The 16,581-nt window shown below is 44.9% G+C and overlaps 2 protein-coding genes across 2 annotated transcripts; both read right to left on the bottom strand.

Moving 5' to 3' along the window:
- Nucleotides 1-7,701: 7,701 nt before the first annotated feature.
- On the bottom strand, nt 7,702-10,393 carry LOC124670624 (cation transporter HKT4-like). Its single transcript, XM_047207101.1, has 3 exons — nt 9,031-10,393; nt 8,247-8,471; nt 7,702-8,069 (listed from the first exon to the last, which is right to left on the bottom strand). Exons 1-3 carry the CDS (start codon nt 10,275-10,277, stop codon nt 7,832-7,834), a joined length of 1,710 nt encoding a protein of 569 aa, XP_047063057.1. The 5' UTR covers nt 10,278-10,393; the 3' UTR covers nt 7,702-7,831.
- A 1,139-nt stretch (nt 10,394-11,532) lies between these two features.
- LOC124678696 (probable cation transporter HKT7) lies at nt 11,533-16,015 on the bottom strand. Its single transcript, XM_047214567.1, has 3 exons — nt 14,805-16,015; nt 12,116-12,337; nt 11,533-11,972 (listed from the first exon to the last, which is right to left on the bottom strand). Exons 1-3 carry the CDS (start codon nt 16,013-16,015, stop codon nt 11,774-11,776), a joined length of 1,632 nt encoding a protein of 543 aa, XP_047070523.1. The 3' UTR covers nt 11,533-11,773.
- Nucleotides 16,016-16,581: the final 566 nt, after the last annotated feature.

Raw genomic sequence — 16,581 nt, 5'->3', positions numbered from 1 at the left:
CCATTTACTAAAGTTCTCGCATAAACGATAATTAGTCAAATCCAACTGTGGTTATGCTTTGATGAGATCCAGTTGATCTTGCCAGCCCTCGTTCGGCCGTTCCTGGCCATGATCTGCTCCTCTCTATTTGCTGGCGCTGAGGCGAGGGCGTCAGTATTGATGCCTGTTTCTGCACCACTTGGTCGGCAAAATGCAATTATATACCGAGTATTTTATTTTGGATCGGCGTGTCTCGGGAATTGGATTCTTTCAGGGGGCGTACATGCCGTGCGGTCCGTCCAAAATCTCAGAATGCGGCGGCCCTTGGCCTCCACAGGGAGCCGCTTTGATGAACAGCGCGACCCTAACGAAAGCGGTCCAGTCAGTGAGAGGGCTGGCTTTCTGGTCTGCTATGGTGCCTATCATGTGCCATCGATGGTTCTTTGACACGTCCCGTGGGAAGTCCGGTGACAAGGCACACCTAGAAAGCTTCGTAAAGGCTGGTTTGCATTCTGCAAGAATCTACGTACGCATTCACGTGCAACAATTTGCACTTGCACTCTCCGTTTCGAAAAGATTAGGATCCTTCTACAGTACCTAAACTTGTTCGGTGGAGCCGAACTTGTCACATTGCAAAGAATAATTTCAATTTTTTGCGTCTTATCTTGTTCTGCCATGTTGTATATGCACTTTCTTTTACTACGTTGACGTGGCATATGTTTGACCATTCTGACCGACATACTCGGTTATGTTGTAGGGGCTGCATCAGCGAAAAAAACCCTTTGGCACACGAGCACCAGTGATCAAATATATATACAACTACATATACATGTGTAGTATATGCCACAAATTTGCATCCGAATACATTGTCACATATGACCTGCCAAAAAACACAAATATTGGAGGGAAAAATGAGTTATTTTTGCTTTTTCAGATTCATGATTTCGTGATAGCTCATGCTTTGCTAAAGTGCAATCATGCACACAGACTATGGGAAACCATGCGTGAGACATGGTGCCTTCCTTCAGACGCTGATCTTCAGGTGAACCCGGAGTCTTGGCTGCGAACTATCTTGCAAAATTTACCAGACCAAATGATTGACACGATCTTGTTGGTTCTATGGCGGGCATGGTATGCTCGCAACGAGGTAACCCATGCAAAGCCCCTCCCGTCAGTCGAAGGATCAAAGCGATTCTTGTGCAGCTATATCAAGATCCTGCGTAACATAAAGGACCGAAGTACAGAAGAGCTGATTAAAGGAAAGCACACATCTGTCCTAGACCTTCCTCACGTCCGTGTTGTCTATCGGCCAAAGAAACCTCCAGATAAAGTATGGTTGAAACTAGCACTGGGATATGTTAAGCTCAATTGTGATGATTCAGTTAAACTGGAGGATGGCTCTGCTGGTACTGGAATGGTGCTACGCGATGAAAATGGTCAAGTGATTTTTACTGCATGTCGCCATCTTTTGCATTGTGAGGATGCCTTGGAGGCGGAGGCGTATGCAGTCGCGGAAGGTTTGGAGTTATCCTTGCAACGAAGTAATCTTCCTATCATAGTGGAGACAGACTGTGTTGGCCTCATCACGGCGATTAACAATGGGTCTCAAGACCGCTCCTCCATCAGGCATATTATCTCTGAAATCAAACTACTAGCTAATGGCACTACAAATGTATCTTTTATAAAAGTGGATCGCTCACAGAATAGGGTTAGCCACTGTCTTGCAAATTTTGCAAGAACAGAATCTAGAACTATGGTTTGGATCGGCTCTGGACCTGACTGTTTGGCTCAGGCTCTGGTTTACGACCAAGATGTAATCCCTGCTGCTTAATATATCCTCTTTTACCCGCAAAAAAGAATTTGTGTAGCCTATAATACAATGTATTGTGAAGCAAAAGTTTGCAGATATGTACATAAAACGTGTTTGTATATCGACCTAATTGTTTTTTTTGGATTTGTTTGAAACTTTAAAATACAGTTTCTGAATGTTTTTTTAAAACACCGAGACATGTAAAGCTAGGAAGCCAAAACATATATTTCCAAGGGCCTTTAGCATACACATTAGGTTGTAACATCCCAGGATTAGGAACTATAAATAAAGAGGAAATAAAAGTGTCTATTACCGTTTATGCATACAAAATATGGGATTTTTTTGCGATTTTAAATAAAACTTGTCAAAGTGATTGAAGTTTCACCTAAGTTGATGGAACTGAAGTAGATTGTTAAGTAAAGTGCGATAAATTTTAATGTGATCTTTGTTAAAACCTTTTTTAGGTAAAGGTGATTTGATCAATGGGTTAGTTCAAATGGGACTAGAATTAAAAGGACAACACATTACTTACCGATCAAATACTAGATCTTCTAAGGGATCATTTGCAACTACTCATGGATACATATTTTAGTACAACTCAATACAAGAGGAAGTTAGCAACCCAATCATAACTTACCTTTTCGATGTCTATATCCAATATCCATGTTTACCATGATTCACATGGTATTTCTTAAACCACATTCTTGAACTCATGACAAGGAATTCAACACAAGTATAGTCATTTCATATTGATCTATTCTATTCTTGTCCATTCCAAATACATCTATACCACCAATCAGAAGGGAGTGACTTATACCTATTCAAGAGATATCACCATCTATATCTTGAATTAGAGCCCTAGGATATAATCCAATTCACTTACAAGTTGAAGATGTTAAATCAATCCTAAATTGACTAGAACAAATATCTTGACCTTGATAGGTACACACGTCACCATGAGACTAAAACCATTTCTAGGAAAGGTTCCAAGCGAGAGTCTTGTGGAATAAATAAGTAATAAAAAATCCTCTTAGCCAAATGATGTTCTAAGAGAAGAGAGTGGATTTGGTGTTCAGGGGTACCTGCGCACCCCCTAGATACCGTTGATTTGCTTTTAGATTCGCGGAGTGCTAACGGAGATCGAACGGGATGTGAAATCCCAATCCCGCGATTCCGCCTGCATCGAGCACGGCAGGCTCGATTCCGCCCGCGAGCCCGGGCCTCGCCGCCGTGGACCGCCCTTGCTCCGGCGACGTAGCCGACGTAGCCGCCCCAGTGAGCTGCCTCCTCATCGTCCTGCTTCGCGCCGCCATCTCGCCCCGGCCGGACTCGCCGACGGCCCGCGCCAGAAGTTTCCAGACGCACAGCGCCACGAAGCTGATTCCTCTCGCAAATCAACTCGTTTCCTCTCCCAAATCGAACACGAAGACGCGAGGAGGGACTCAACTGATTCCCAAATCGAACACGCCATAGAGCAGCTTGCCCGCGCGAGCGTCCACGGAGGAGGGGCGGAAGTCGACCTCCCGAGTACCCGCACCTCCATTTCTTCCCTATAGAGCGGCTCCGCTGAATCGATTTTGAGCCTGGTCCTCACTGTCGTTTTTGGAGTAGAGCGTCGATGGCTCTGGTTGGAAATCCTCGACGCGGTGCACCAGAGCTCGGCGGCCTCGACGGATCCCTTGGTGCGGCTGATGAAGCGGAGCCCCTTGCCGCGCGCTTGGCACCGGCGTGGGACCGATTGACCCGGGCCTGGATGCGTCGCCGCTCGCGGGCCGCCATGGCGACCTCGCGCTGCAGCTCGCCATGCGTGGGCGTGGGTGCACGGGGGAGGGGAGGGCGCCGGCGACGGAGACCGGGCGGCTCAGGGGTGCGCGACGGGATGGCGGCGGCGCCGTAGAGCGTGGTGCTGGTTGGCGGGATGGCGGCTTGCTATCCCTCCCCGTACCCGTCCCTTCCAGTCACGCGTTTTTTTAATCACCATTAGCTACTCAGGTTACTGCCCTCTGGAGCTCCACGAGATTGGCCGCATCGACGCGGTACAGGCGCCGCTCGATGGCCGCGACCATCTCCGCGAGGCTGTTGAGCAGGAGGATGAACGCCCCTGCCGTCGGCGAGGAGGTGGTTGGTGGCGACGGTCAGCGAGATGGAGGGGGTGTAGATGAGGTTCAGCGACCGGTCGACGCACGCGAAGTCGGCAGCGGCGAGGGGCACGGCGGTGTCGGCGACGACGAGCTCGGCCCCGGCGTTGCTGCAGGCGACCTGGGGATGTTGGTCGCCGGGTCGCGAACGACGCGGCCCACGAAGGGGAAGAAGCGGGTCCTTATTCCCTTGATGGCCATTGACCGCTCCTCTCACCCCGCTAATCTCCGGGCCGGAGAACGGAGACGGTGACAGACACACTCGCTCCTGATTTTTTTAAGATTGAATGTTTTTTCAGATTTTTTTTTTCGAAATTTGAACATTTTCGAATATGAACATAATTAAAATTGAACATTTTTAAAATTTTATTTTTGTTAAAAAAGAATTCATTATAAATATGAACTTTTTTCAATTTTGACCGGTTTTGAAATTTGAACGGTTTTGAAATTTCAACGATCTTCAGATTGAACGTTTCTCAAAATCAAATAATTTTCAAATTTGAACATTTTTGAATTTGAACATTTTCTCAATTTCTAAAATTTAAACATTTTTATTTGAACAAATTTTAAAGTAAACATTTTCTAGTTTGAACAAATTTTATAATAAAACCGTTTTTAATTTGAACAAATTTTAAATTGAAACTTTTTAATCTTGAATTTTTTTAAATTTGATCATTTCCTGAATTTGAATATTTTTATATTTGAACACTTTTTTAATTTGAAATATTTTAAAATCTTGCTATTTTTCGAATCTGAAAAATAAAAGTAACAAAAAAGAAACATAACAAAAGAACAAAAGAAAAACAAAAACAAAAAACAAAAAACAGGAAAAAAAATAAAAAAAAAAGAAAAATCGAAAAAAGAGGCAACTCGCACCTAACTGAGCCGTGTGAAGAAACATAGCGATGCGGCCTACGGACTGGTAAATGGGCTGTTATCTTTTTTTCTCAGCGGCGCCAAGCTTAGTGGCCGCATGAAGCGGCCTATAGGAGCCCCCATTCGCTCCCGTGAGAAGCCTATCTTGCTAACGTGGCCCACCGGGGCCATAGTCCGGCCCGCTTCTCTTACGCTCGTCGTCTCCCTGCTTCGTTACCCACTCCGACCGCTCACCGGCCGGATCCAAATCCCTCACCGGCCGGAGATGCGCGCGAAGGGCACTGAGGAGGAAGGTGGAGTCCGGTGGCGCGCCTCCTCGTCCTGTACCTTCCCGTGCCGGCGTCGGCGGGGTGGCGACCTCAGCTTCCCTGACGGAGCGCGCGGCGGCCGCGGGGGGAGAGGGAGGATGGTTTCGGCTGCGCACCGAGTGAAGCAAAAGCCGCGCGCCGGAGCTGCAACGGTCGGAGTCGCCGGCAGGTCGGGTAGGCGGTGCAGTACTGTGAAACCTTTAGTCCCGCATCTATAGTTTTGTGGTTCTGGTTCTGTGCAACAAAAGCTCCAACGTATGGTGTTACGTGCAATTTCCTCGTTTTAATGGGACTGCAGTGGTATATAGACGCACACTTTAGCAGGGTTATCTCCAAGTATCTTTAGAGATGGGATTAAGATTAGGTGCGTATTAGGGTCTTCCTATAGGGTTAGGAGGAAAGGTTAGAGGGGCGCGAGTACAGGGATTTGCAAACAAAAAGGGGACTACGTACTCATTTTTTTCTGTCGCGTAAACTTTCTTTACATGAGAACAATAGCGGTTGAGATACATCAATCTCTTCTGAGCAACCTCTTTTCGTTTCTTAAGATCACCCTTGCAGTAGGATACCATCCGTTTTGGGTTCTTTATTATTATCTCCTTCAGTGCTCGTTCGGCACACCGGTTTTTCAGTGGATTAGGGTGTTTAGCTTTTCTGGGACAGCTCAAGATTCTCACAAATACCAGATGAACTGTTCGGCCGGGTTTCAATCGGGTTGGACGTGTCAAACCTCAAATATTCCCGAAAGACCTGCTAATACACGTGTGAATTAAAACGCTAGGAACTCCTCGCGTTTTTTCTCTCTCGTGCTTGCCGTACATTTGTCAACTCCAATCGATTATCAGCTTAACCGGCCGGGGGAGCAGGACCGCATGTGACGATGCCCCAGGTACTGCGAGCCCCACGTGCATCATCCTACCCATGAAAAGCTAGCTGCATACATCGATTATTAGCCTAGCTTAGCAAGGATTTACCATGGATGCAAACGTACCCTGTGAATAACACGTGTTTTCGCCCAAAACACTAGATGTAATACACGCTAATCCCTGCCTGCCGAACGAGCCCTCAAGGGATTTTCAGGATTGTTTCTATGACGGTTGGGAGGTGTATAGTTGGGAGCTGTGCTCGGGGTGGTGGTAGGGGTACGTGGCTATTCCTCCCAGCTCCCAAGACGGTGAAGGGGGTATTAGGTAGGGGGGGGGGGGTCCTTTGCCATAGAGGACAGGCTGGGGCGGGTGCTGATATTGGAGCTGCGCACCCAAATAACAAGGATTGATATGGCTGTGCAACCATAAAAGAAATTTAAATAAGAGAAAAAATGCCCCTTTCCACTTTTTGTCCTCAACTCTCCAATCCTTTTTTTGTTTTCCCCAATTTTTGTAGGTCTCTAAAGATTAGATTGCCATTTTTGCTTTTCCCCTTTTTTTGAGCGTCTAACTTGGCAAGTTTGACTAACCAAGAAAAAATCTCAGTACTTTTGACAGTTCCATGTTTTTCATTACCCTATCATTATTTAATCTCCTTTGAATCGCAGGATTCCCCTAGCAGAAACTATGAGGTAGTGACAGTTGCAAGCCTGCAATGACTATATCCTGATCTTTCAACAATGACGAAAATGATGTGAGCCTTCTGCCTTTGTCCCTACTGAAATAGCTACACAATTCAGTGTCGTGGTTCTCTAAAATGAGAAGAATTAGCAAGTTCAACGATGGGTTTTTATGTTTCAGTTCGCCCAAGATTTTTTTAAGAGTATGCACTCTTTAGAAATGTTAGAGCTTTTACCACCTTCATGGTTATTAAATTTTCCAGTCTTGGTGGCTACAAATCTTTGCTTATTTTTTCGGCTACGTGTAGAAACTTTAGGTATTAGTTTTGTACATGGTTAATAAGTTGAAAGGTGCCAAACAGATCCCACTAAACAACGTGACCAGGAAGCGTGCCCTGGAATTTAGTCTGTGACCATATCTAGAAAACTTCTCTATTGTTTTTAATGTACCAATTATTACTTCATGCAGAATCATCTGAAGCAAAGGCCATCTGAAGCAGATGAGCATCATCAGAGTTATGCAGTTGTAAATCAGAAGAGCATCACCTGCAATTTAAATGCCGAACACAGATAAGATGCGAGGTACCAAATAGGATGCAAAATAGACAATGTGATCAGGAAGCACACCATTTGCGTGGCCCGACATTTAGCATCTTACCCGCAAATTCATCCTATTCTATGCTTATGTGCATTCTACATGTATTTATTGTCTATTGTGGCTATTTGTGGAAAATGTGATCATGGCGTACGTTGTGATGTTAGTATGTCGAAACATGAGGCTGCGTGTTGTGGTGTTAGTATGTAGAAATATGAGGCGTATGCTGTGATGTTAGTATTTCGAAATATACAAGTCAGTAATTTGTATTGAATCTGAAATTGTCAATAGCATGAATAGTGTATGCAATTCTTTACCCTTTCGAGAGGCATGCTATTTTTTTGCCACAAATCTCTCTGAGGCAGACTGCTGGGTCTGCATTGGCATGTTATTAATTGACTATGTTGTTTTTCTGAACCTGGTGTGTCTTTGTATGTCCTTTTTTGAGCGAGCACAACTTTCGAGGTCTCCATTTTAGAGATGGGTGTGTCCCTCTCACGCGCAAAGCGCTGGCAGTGAACAGATTTACAAACTCAGAGTTGTCTTATGTTCATAAAAAAAGATTCTAACATCATACTACTATCCAACCACTTCTGGCCTCTGATGTTGTGTTCTACGTGGATGCACATTCAGTGGTTTCTTCCTTTTGAGTCTGAACGTTTTGAACCTTCCCAGGAACATCACCAAGATGATGATGAGCCTTCCTTCATCAGACCACCTGCCGACAAAACCATACGAAGCATCTCTGCATGTGGCGTCAGGCTTCAATAACTTGTTGCAGCTGTACCCGAGGGAGTAGCCAACATTGCCGTAGGCGCTGCAAAAGAAAAAAATGTGCATTAGTTGTTTGGAAGCAACGTACATGATGTTCTTGATTGCAATTTCCTATTTCTGCGGCTAACATAGTTCAACCTTTTCTTATGCTGTTAGCTATTATTTAGCAATACCTCATTTCTAGTATGGAAGAAAATTTTGGTTAAAGATGTCAACTTGCCTGATCACTTCAAATATTACGCTGAACATGCTGAAATTGAGTGGATCGGCGGACATTGACTTCCTTTCAGTTATACATGCCAAAATTGTGAATATTGCTAAACAAGCAGGCTTGGTAATGACAAACTTCTCCCATGTTGCTTGGTTATTTGGATTTTCCTCTTTATCTGTCAAGGTTTGACTTTCACCACTGGTAGCGAGGAATGAAGTACCAGAAGGAAGGTACCTGCAAGTCAATAATCTGTTAAAACCATAAGGAAAATACTGATGTAGCATGCTGGTAATTGTCTTCTTGTTCAAAATAGTTAGACCTTAAAATCTCCTTTTCTGTGGACACAATAGTAGCGGCGCTGTTAAAATTTATTGTCATCGGTTACTGTGGAGCGGAACAATTATTCTGTCTTTGCTAGCTCAGCCTAGAAGAGTTCTATAGTTATTTTGGTTGCAGTTTAGGTGTGTCTTGAATGCACGTTTTCCGATTTTGGTCTAGGTAGCATGAGACATGTTCTGTGTTGTAAGACTGACATTTTTGCAAGCTGAGATAACTACTTTGGCAACAATTGCTATTGTCAACTTCAGATATAACTAATGCAATCTGAGATAACTAGCTTGGAACTATTTATGTTGTTTTGGTTACTAAAAGATGCACTCTATTTATTATCTGCCACTTTTATGTTCAAACAAGCATAGTTTTCTCTGCCATCTATAAGAGCTAATCTCAGTATGCTACTGAACTTCATTAAATTCATCTTGAAGGCTTGAATATGTGTTGAGGAGATACTTACATGACAGCTGCAAATATCACCAAAATTGGCGGCGAAAGGCCTGAGATGTCAATGACAGTTTCACCGGCATGTCTTGAACTAGCACCCTGGAACACCGAGGCTACCAATTTCTGGAACCATTTCATTCCCTTGAAGGCCTTTGAATCCGACTCAAAATAACAAAGACACACTGCTTGCAGCAGAATTAGCAAAACTCCAGTCAGAACCAAGTAGACAGAATTCTTATGTGTTCGCAAATGCCTGTATCCAATCTCCTTTGGGTGCCGAAGGATGTAAGCATATTCTTCTCTTTTGCTGACCTTTCCCAAGGCCCATATGCTTAACCTCAACAGTGGTGCAAACAAAGTGTTGCCTACTAGAATCTGTGGGGTAACTAGAAGCAGAAAAGTGGGTTTATTTCTGAAAATCGCCATGTTATGATTTACCGGAGTGAAGCCGCAGTTTGCAAACGAAGATATTGCTGTGAAGACCGAGAAGGTCCATATCTTGATATCTTTATTCTTCAGTAGATGTCTTGCATCAGAGTCAATCCACAGGTAGATGACAATGACTACAAAGCCGCACAAAATTGCTGCTATGAAGTAGCCTGTCACTACATGAGCTAAAATATTGCGGGAGTTCTGATTCATTCCCTCTACCTGACTGTGTGGCATGGTTGCCTCTGACTGGATGCCTTCGATATTATTCTGATTGTTATTAAAAACATCGGAGGATTCAATGTCCCTGCTTATGAAAGCCAATCTTCTCTGGAGGGCATCATCAGTATTGGCCCTAGCATTTTTGAAGTGCAGCCCTAGTATTGAAGTGAACACTTCTCCTCCTAATATCATCAATATGATCAAAACCCAGAGCTGCTGGTCGGAGAAGTCCTCCATCTCAACTGTTGCCATGCTTGACACTGTCACTGTGGACACGGAGGTGAACATCAGATCCAAGTTCCTTCGAGTTGGCTTATTCAGGGACTTGAGATTCTTCAGGGCAAGAAAACCAGCAAAGGATATCGACATGAAGTAAATAAGCTGGACTATCAAAGGATTGCTTTTGAAGACCAGAAACTGGTAAGAGCGTCTGAACAATTTTGATGTACACTTGGAGAGAAAACCTAGCCTTCTGGACAAAAACTCATGGAAATGCTTCACTTTCTCCTTGCTAGTTCTAAATGCTTCAAAATTGGATATTGAGAGCTTCATGGCTATGTGTGGTGGCAGATTCTGCAAGGTAACTACGACTGAACTGAATCGATGCATTGAGGTTTGTGGGCTTTTGAGTTCCGACTTACAAGTGCTGGAGTTGGCAACTGGAAGCTGTTTTCATGGTGTGTTGTGCATTAAGTATTCCCCCTGCAAGCACTGCCCAGGTTGATCAAGTTCTGGAGCTCAATATGTAGGTTGGAGCAAGACAAGTGTGTCCACATGTATAATCATGATGCTGATAGTGTCGACAAGGGCCCAGTCTCAAATATAATTGATTCATGGACCAGCATGTGCTTCTAATATTATAGCAAATAGCCAACGACTTATGAGCTGATTGAAAGGATTTTTTCAGCAATTATTATCATTCATTTAACACTTTCTGCATCTGAAGATATCCTTGATTTGATTTAGCACTTTATCTTCACAAGCAAAACCTTATATGCCAATAATCCGCACTTCAGATTTGAAACTGCAAAAGCAATTGTTGCATTATTCTGGTTTATCCTAAAATCTACCTTAACTTTAGGTGTACTCACTACTGTGATGCTGAAATTGACTACCATTTAAATTTGCTGCTGCAAAATGGTATGTGCATTACATCCTATGGGATGCTCCATCCAAGAGACACGTCAGTAGAGATTGAAATAGTTGCCGATTGTGAAGTTGCGTTGCAACATTTGCATTCTGCTGATCGTATTTTCAATCATCAGAGCATCCTGAATAAATTGTTCCGTTTCATCCATTTCCCTGAAAGCTCCACACAAGACACGGCTGCACTGATTGAAGATATGACTGGTTGTGAGAGCTTGTGTTGCCAAATTTGCATTCTCTTGATTAAATTTTCAATTATTAGTGGGGGTTGGGATTTCTGGGCTGATGTTTATCGATATTTTTACATAACTCTTGTTTATGTATCAGATCCCACTAGACTGGATATGTATCTTCATTACTGTAGAATAATGCATCCCCTGTTGTGGGAGTAAATGTGCAAGCATGCACACAAGTGTGTGGTGCAATTTTTCTTTTCATTCTTTTATTCCATTTTCTGTTCATGTGGCACAATCTAGTTGCACGTGTGTGCTACTTTTTATGTCAAAGAAAAGTGTGTGGCTAGTGAAGTTTGCGGTAAGATAGCAAATTAGCAATATAATGCTTTTCCATAAAGCAGTACTTGTGGCCTCAGGTACTTCCGGGCATATAATATGAACCCAGCTCCTCTTGGTTGGAGTCTTTCTTTACACGCTTACGCGTATATTTGTGAGTCCAGATGTGTGGCAGCCAACTTTTTTGGCTCCACCTAGTTGTCAGAAATTACTAGTAGCCCATCTCCGCGTATCAAGAGAATCGGGCGTGCCTTCATATTCTTATGATCAACTTTCATTCACCTAATCATAAATTGGCAGCACATGTAGGTGGCTCTGTACAAGGATGACAAGTAGAAGGTTCCCTTCTACATCTAAATGAGTACTGTTTGGGGTAACAGAAGAGAGGAAAAAGAGAGAGGAAATAGTATGTGTGCCTGCAACTACAATGGTCACCAGGTGATTCATCTAACTAAGCTTCCATGCTTTGCCTCCTTTCATACTGAACTTCTTGAGCCTCCCGAAGAGCATGACAAGAATGAGGACAAGCTTGCCAGAATCGCTCCACCTTCCAACTAAGCCGGTCCATCTATCTGTGCATAGCTTGTCCGGGTTGATCTTTCTGCTGCAACTGTATCCAATGGAGAATCCTACGTTCCCATAAGCACTGCAAAATTTGAATAAAACACGTCAGCTTCCTTTGAAGGAAATCACGAGATATGGAAAGGAACCATGAATTTGTCTGGTATGACCATATGATTGATAAATATGTTGTCTCTTTTCAGGTTTTAATCCCTCGGAGTGACTTGCCTGACGACCTCAACAACAATGCTGAGCAAGTTAAAGTTGAGGGGATCTTCTTTGAGCTTGGTCCTCTCGGTGATGCAGATGGCGATGACAAAGATAGTCAGGTAAGAGAGTTGTGACAAAACTGTGCTCTCGAGCAACCCGATCCCCTGGCTCTCCGCGGGATGATCCTTTATGCTGGAGTTCTCTTCAAATGGAAACCATGTTGTGTATGGAGGTAGGTACCTGGAAACAAGAACATCTAGACTGTGAGACAACAATGACTGCAAGTCTCAGGATACAGCAGGCCATGCAACCGTAATTGTTGTAGGCATGATAATATGATATCCACATGGAGAAGTTCTGAATGCAACCACAACTGATTACCAAAGACACAAATAGCCACAGAAAAGTAGTTGATTCGTAGCTTTGGGTCACATGGACAACTGGCATGAATGGAAATTAGAGGACTATACGACTCGCTTATCTATTCCTGGTCTGGAAAACAATCAGTGCTGCTGACTGGGCATGTGAATGATTGCCACTAGACGGAACAATCGAGGTCTGCTTCAGCCAGAGGTGAAGCCATTTCTAGATGCTCTGGTTTAGTGGCTAGCATGAGCAGTTGAGCACATGGCAGATCCGATTGTTATCTTTCAGCGGTTGTTAACCACGAGACGGGAGCTCATTCCTTTCGCAGAATTAAGAATGATGTGCCATTTGCTCGTGTCGTCCCAAGAATGATGTCCATCACTGTCAGTGTGTGAACCTAGAAATCGAGTGTTGATCCAGTTTAACTACCTACACGGGGTAGACCTTGACAGAACTCTGTTCAGTGGCGGCAGCGTGTGCCACGGAACCATCCTATTCTACAGAATTTTCTCGAGCCCATATATCCTGCAAAACGATATGTTGCTTTCATTTTAGGGTGGCCATTTTGGAACGATTTAAGTTACTCGATTGCTGGTGGGATCTTCCTCAGATTCTTGCAAATAGCACGTGGCTGATGTGCGAAGGTACGTTTCACCGCTAGCGATTTGCTGATGAGGATTCCAGAGGCATATTCTCAGTTTGGTGGGCATTTGATGCATGGGCCTAGTTTTGAACGGCGACTTGGAATATCAATCAGTCTCGTTCGATTTTGGTGATCTTGGAGGCCTAGAAGGAATGCAGTTTTGTGGTTTTGTGATAGTTTTTTTTTACGATGAACAGCCGGAGGGAACTGGAAAACAGAGTGATAGGCTTGCAGAATGCTTTTTTATTCGGAAGTGCATAGTCGTGCTAAGGTGCCTCAAAGTTCTGAAAAATAATATATCATGGCTGTCGTGCATTCTATAACATGTAGATTAGGAAACTTTCATAAGAAAATGTTTGGCCATGTGTGTCCTGCACACAAGAAATAAAAACTCCATTATGATACCAAGGTTATTTCTTTTGGTGCAGGCCTCAAATGGTCATATCTTTTGGTGAAAATTTGCAAGCTCACATGCTTCAAAATATAGTATACACTAACATTTTATCTTATGGAAACATACTTTTATATTTTTTCTTCAATGTATCATTAAATCTAAGGCTTGGTCAATTTGTCCACACAAATGAGTGAACGTTTAGCCCCAAAATTTGTTCACAAAAAGTGTACTTCTATTTTCTGTTTAAAACAGGGAAAAATAGTTCTCTCTCATCTCGTGGGAATCAAGTTCAATAACATCCAGCACACAATCTCTTATTTTTTACATGCACTTAGCTTGTTGGAGGTGGGGAATTAAAGATGAGAGATGGTGGGTGATACCTTATCAATGCATTTTCTACTCCACTCCATAATTTATCCTGAAATTCCTACACATCAACTTATTTGTGAAGGGAGGGAGTAGCCATGAATCAAAGATGTGGGCACAAATGGTCCAAACACTGTCACAGAGAAACTTCTCTGTCACATGCTTCTGCCAACCTAAGACGTCAACAAGAGAACAAATAGAAACTTGGAGTGATTCATGAGTACAAATACTTTTTGGCCCGTAGCGCGTAGTGGCTGTCGGGTTTCTAAACAGAAAAGTACCTTATTGTGTTCAATAATTCAGCGAGCCTCAAATTGCAGGAAAAATACATCGATGCCGGTTGTCAATACTTAATAAGCCAAACAAATTGTCGGTATGATCAGAAGAGACACCTGCGGTCCTCACCAGCTCGAGCAATTTAATTAAAAACGTCTAGGTGGTCAAATTATATTGTATATTTGCCATGTACGTACGCAGTATATTCAGCTCTGGTCAATGTACTTGTACTAGTATAAAATTATAAATTGTATATTTCCCATATACGTACGCAGTATATTCAGCTCTGGTCAATGTACTTGTACTAGTATAAAATGTGGCACTTGAGAGTAACTGAACGAGGTGTGCTTGACTAATTACATTTTGGCAAATATTGTCAAAGATATGCAGCTAATGTATGTGGCAAGACTGACAGACTCGTATTGTTGATTCCATTTTTTCTTTGGTCAAGATGAATCTCTTTTATCCGAAAAGGAGAACCTCTTAGGCGATCGATGCACACAGAAATGGATGGTCAAGATGAATAAAGTTCAAATTTGAATCATGAAGGGATATGAACCTTTTGATTAATTAATTAGTTATATGCACCTAGAGATAGCATTGCACTCTCGTAAGCACCGACAGCTATTTGGAGTAGAATGAGAAAGAGACAGATGACTCACATCATAAGCACGAAGAGAACGAGGATGGCCGGCGCGAGGGTGGAGAGGTCGACGGTGGACTCGCCGGTGTGCCGGGCGTTCACCGCCAGGAACAGCGCGTTGGACAATTTCTCCCACGGGCTCATCCCCGGCAGTGCACCGCCCCACTCCATGCCGCACATCATCGCCATCTGCACGGCGATGAGCCCGGCCACCGTGGCCACCAGCATCACGCACCGTCGCACCGGGAGCAGGTGGTCGTACCCCGTCAGCTCCGCGCCGTTCTCACTGGCCGTCACCACCAGCTCCGGACGCCGCGTCGCTGCAGCTGCCGCGTGCACGCACGCGGCCAGCAGCGGCGCAAACAACGTGTTCCCGACGAGCACCAGCGGCACGAGCAGCAACTGCAGTCCGGTGTCCCGAGGGAATGAGATCATGTTCTCATTGTTCGGCATGAAGCCGCAGTTCGAGAATGTCGAGACCGTTGTGAATAGGGCAAAGGTCCACACGTTCAGGGCCTTGCCCTGAAGCGTCTGTCTCGGGCCCGGCGACGAGTAGACGTAGGCTGCAATGGCGGCTGTGCCGAGCCCGTGCACCGTAAGGAAGATGGCGAGGACAATGAAGAACAGAGAGCGCACAGCGTTGAGCCGCAGCCGCTTCGCGTCCACCGGGCTGACGCTGCTCGTCGACGTCTTGTCAATGTCGACGGCATCGGCGACCGGTCGCATCTCAAGCTCATCGTGGCTCTCGACCCGCCCAGAATTTTCTGTTGCTTGTTTCCTCAGCGTGGACCACTTGGACGCGAGGCCCATTAGCGACACGAACACCTCGCCACCGACGAACATGAGCAGAGTCAGGACGAGCAGCTGGCCGTTGGTGAACACCTCCATCTCGACCACGGCCATGCTCGACACCGTCGCGGCCGAGACGGCGGTGAAAAACAGGTCGATGCCGCTGGGCCGGCTCCCGTCGCCACCAGGTGCGCGGAACTTGAGATCCCCGAGGAGGATGTACCCGCACCAGGAGACGGCGAGGAAGTAGACGACGTGGACGAGCAGCGAGCCGAGCCGCGGCGGCCAGACCTGCCGCGTCCGCGCCATCGGCTCCGTGACGTCGTGGTGCGCGTGGTACTTGGAGAGCGAGCGGAGGAGGGATAATGCCTTATCGAGCGCCGCCGCAGTGCGCCGCCGCACGTCGTGAAAGAGTTCGCCGAGCTTATGAGCTCCGTCCATGCGGTTTGCACTATTTTTGGACATGAGAGCTATTTTTGGGTTTTACGTACGCGCCTTCACGAACGTGCATGCACGGGCGGCGTAGGTGTGTTTGGCCGCTTGAGGGTGTGGAGAGTGGAGACGTCCGTCAGTCCGTGGTCAGCTAATATATACTAGCTGAGAGCTCAGCCCAGGATAGTAGGACGCGGTGTTGTTTACGCATTTTAGCGAGTTGTAAGTGCAACACGCAGAAGTTGAACCGAGGTACCTCGCCGCCGCGCGCCGCCGTCGGGCGAGACCGGAGACAGTTGCCAACCTCTAGGGATTTGAGTTGGCGGCCAATTCTCGACACTTTTTTTAGCTGTTTTGTTAATTCTAAGTCTCTAACTCTTTAGCTACTTAGATTTACCTTGCGATTCCTACTGATGATCTGACAACTGCTTGTGGGTTTTAACTCACAAGAAATGTTGCAAAATATATACATACATTTTTTTTCGAGAATACATCCTGAAAGGTGTACTAATCATATAGAAGAAAGGGCAAGAAATCCCGAGCCACGTGTATCACTGCCAACAAGGAGTGGCAGC

This window comes from Lolium rigidum, chromosome 7 (genome assembly GCF_022539505.1).
Source record: "Lolium rigidum isolate FL_2022 chromosome 7, APGP_CSIRO_Lrig_0.1, whole genome shotgun sequence".
Lineage (NCBI taxonomy): Eukaryota > Viridiplantae > Streptophyta > Magnoliopsida > Poales > Poaceae > Lolium > Lolium rigidum.
The sequence above is the reverse complement of the archived record's forward strand: the minus strand, read 5'-3'. Positions and strand labels throughout refer to the sequence as shown.

Bases quoted from the DNA above. Each gene is read 5' to 3' on its own strand.
- LOC124678696 (XM_047214567.1), bottom strand. From the start codon at position 16,015: ATGGACGGAGCTCATAAGCTCGGCGAACTCTTTCACGACGTGCGGCGG. The intron at 12,338-14,804 runs GTGAGTCATCTG...TCTTGTTTCCAG, and splicing joins GTTCTCTTCGTGCTTATGAT to GTACCTACCTCCATACACAA. The intron at 11,973-12,115 runs GCAAGTCACTCC...CAAATTTTGCAG, and splicing joins ATTGTTGTTGAGGTCGTCAG to TGCTTATGGGAACGTAGGAT.
- LOC124670624 (XM_047207101.1), bottom strand. From the start codon at position 10,277: ATGCATCGATTCAGTTCAGTCGTAGTTACCTTGCAGAATCTGCCACCA. The intron at 8,472-9,030 runs GTAAGTATCTCC...ATTGACTTGCAG, and splicing joins GTGATATTTGCAGCTGTCAT to GTACCTTCCTTCTGGTACTT. The intron at 8,070-8,246 runs GCAAGTTGACAT...TTTCTTTTGCAG, and splicing joins GTAATATTTGAAGTGATCAG to CGCCTACGGCAATGTTGGCT.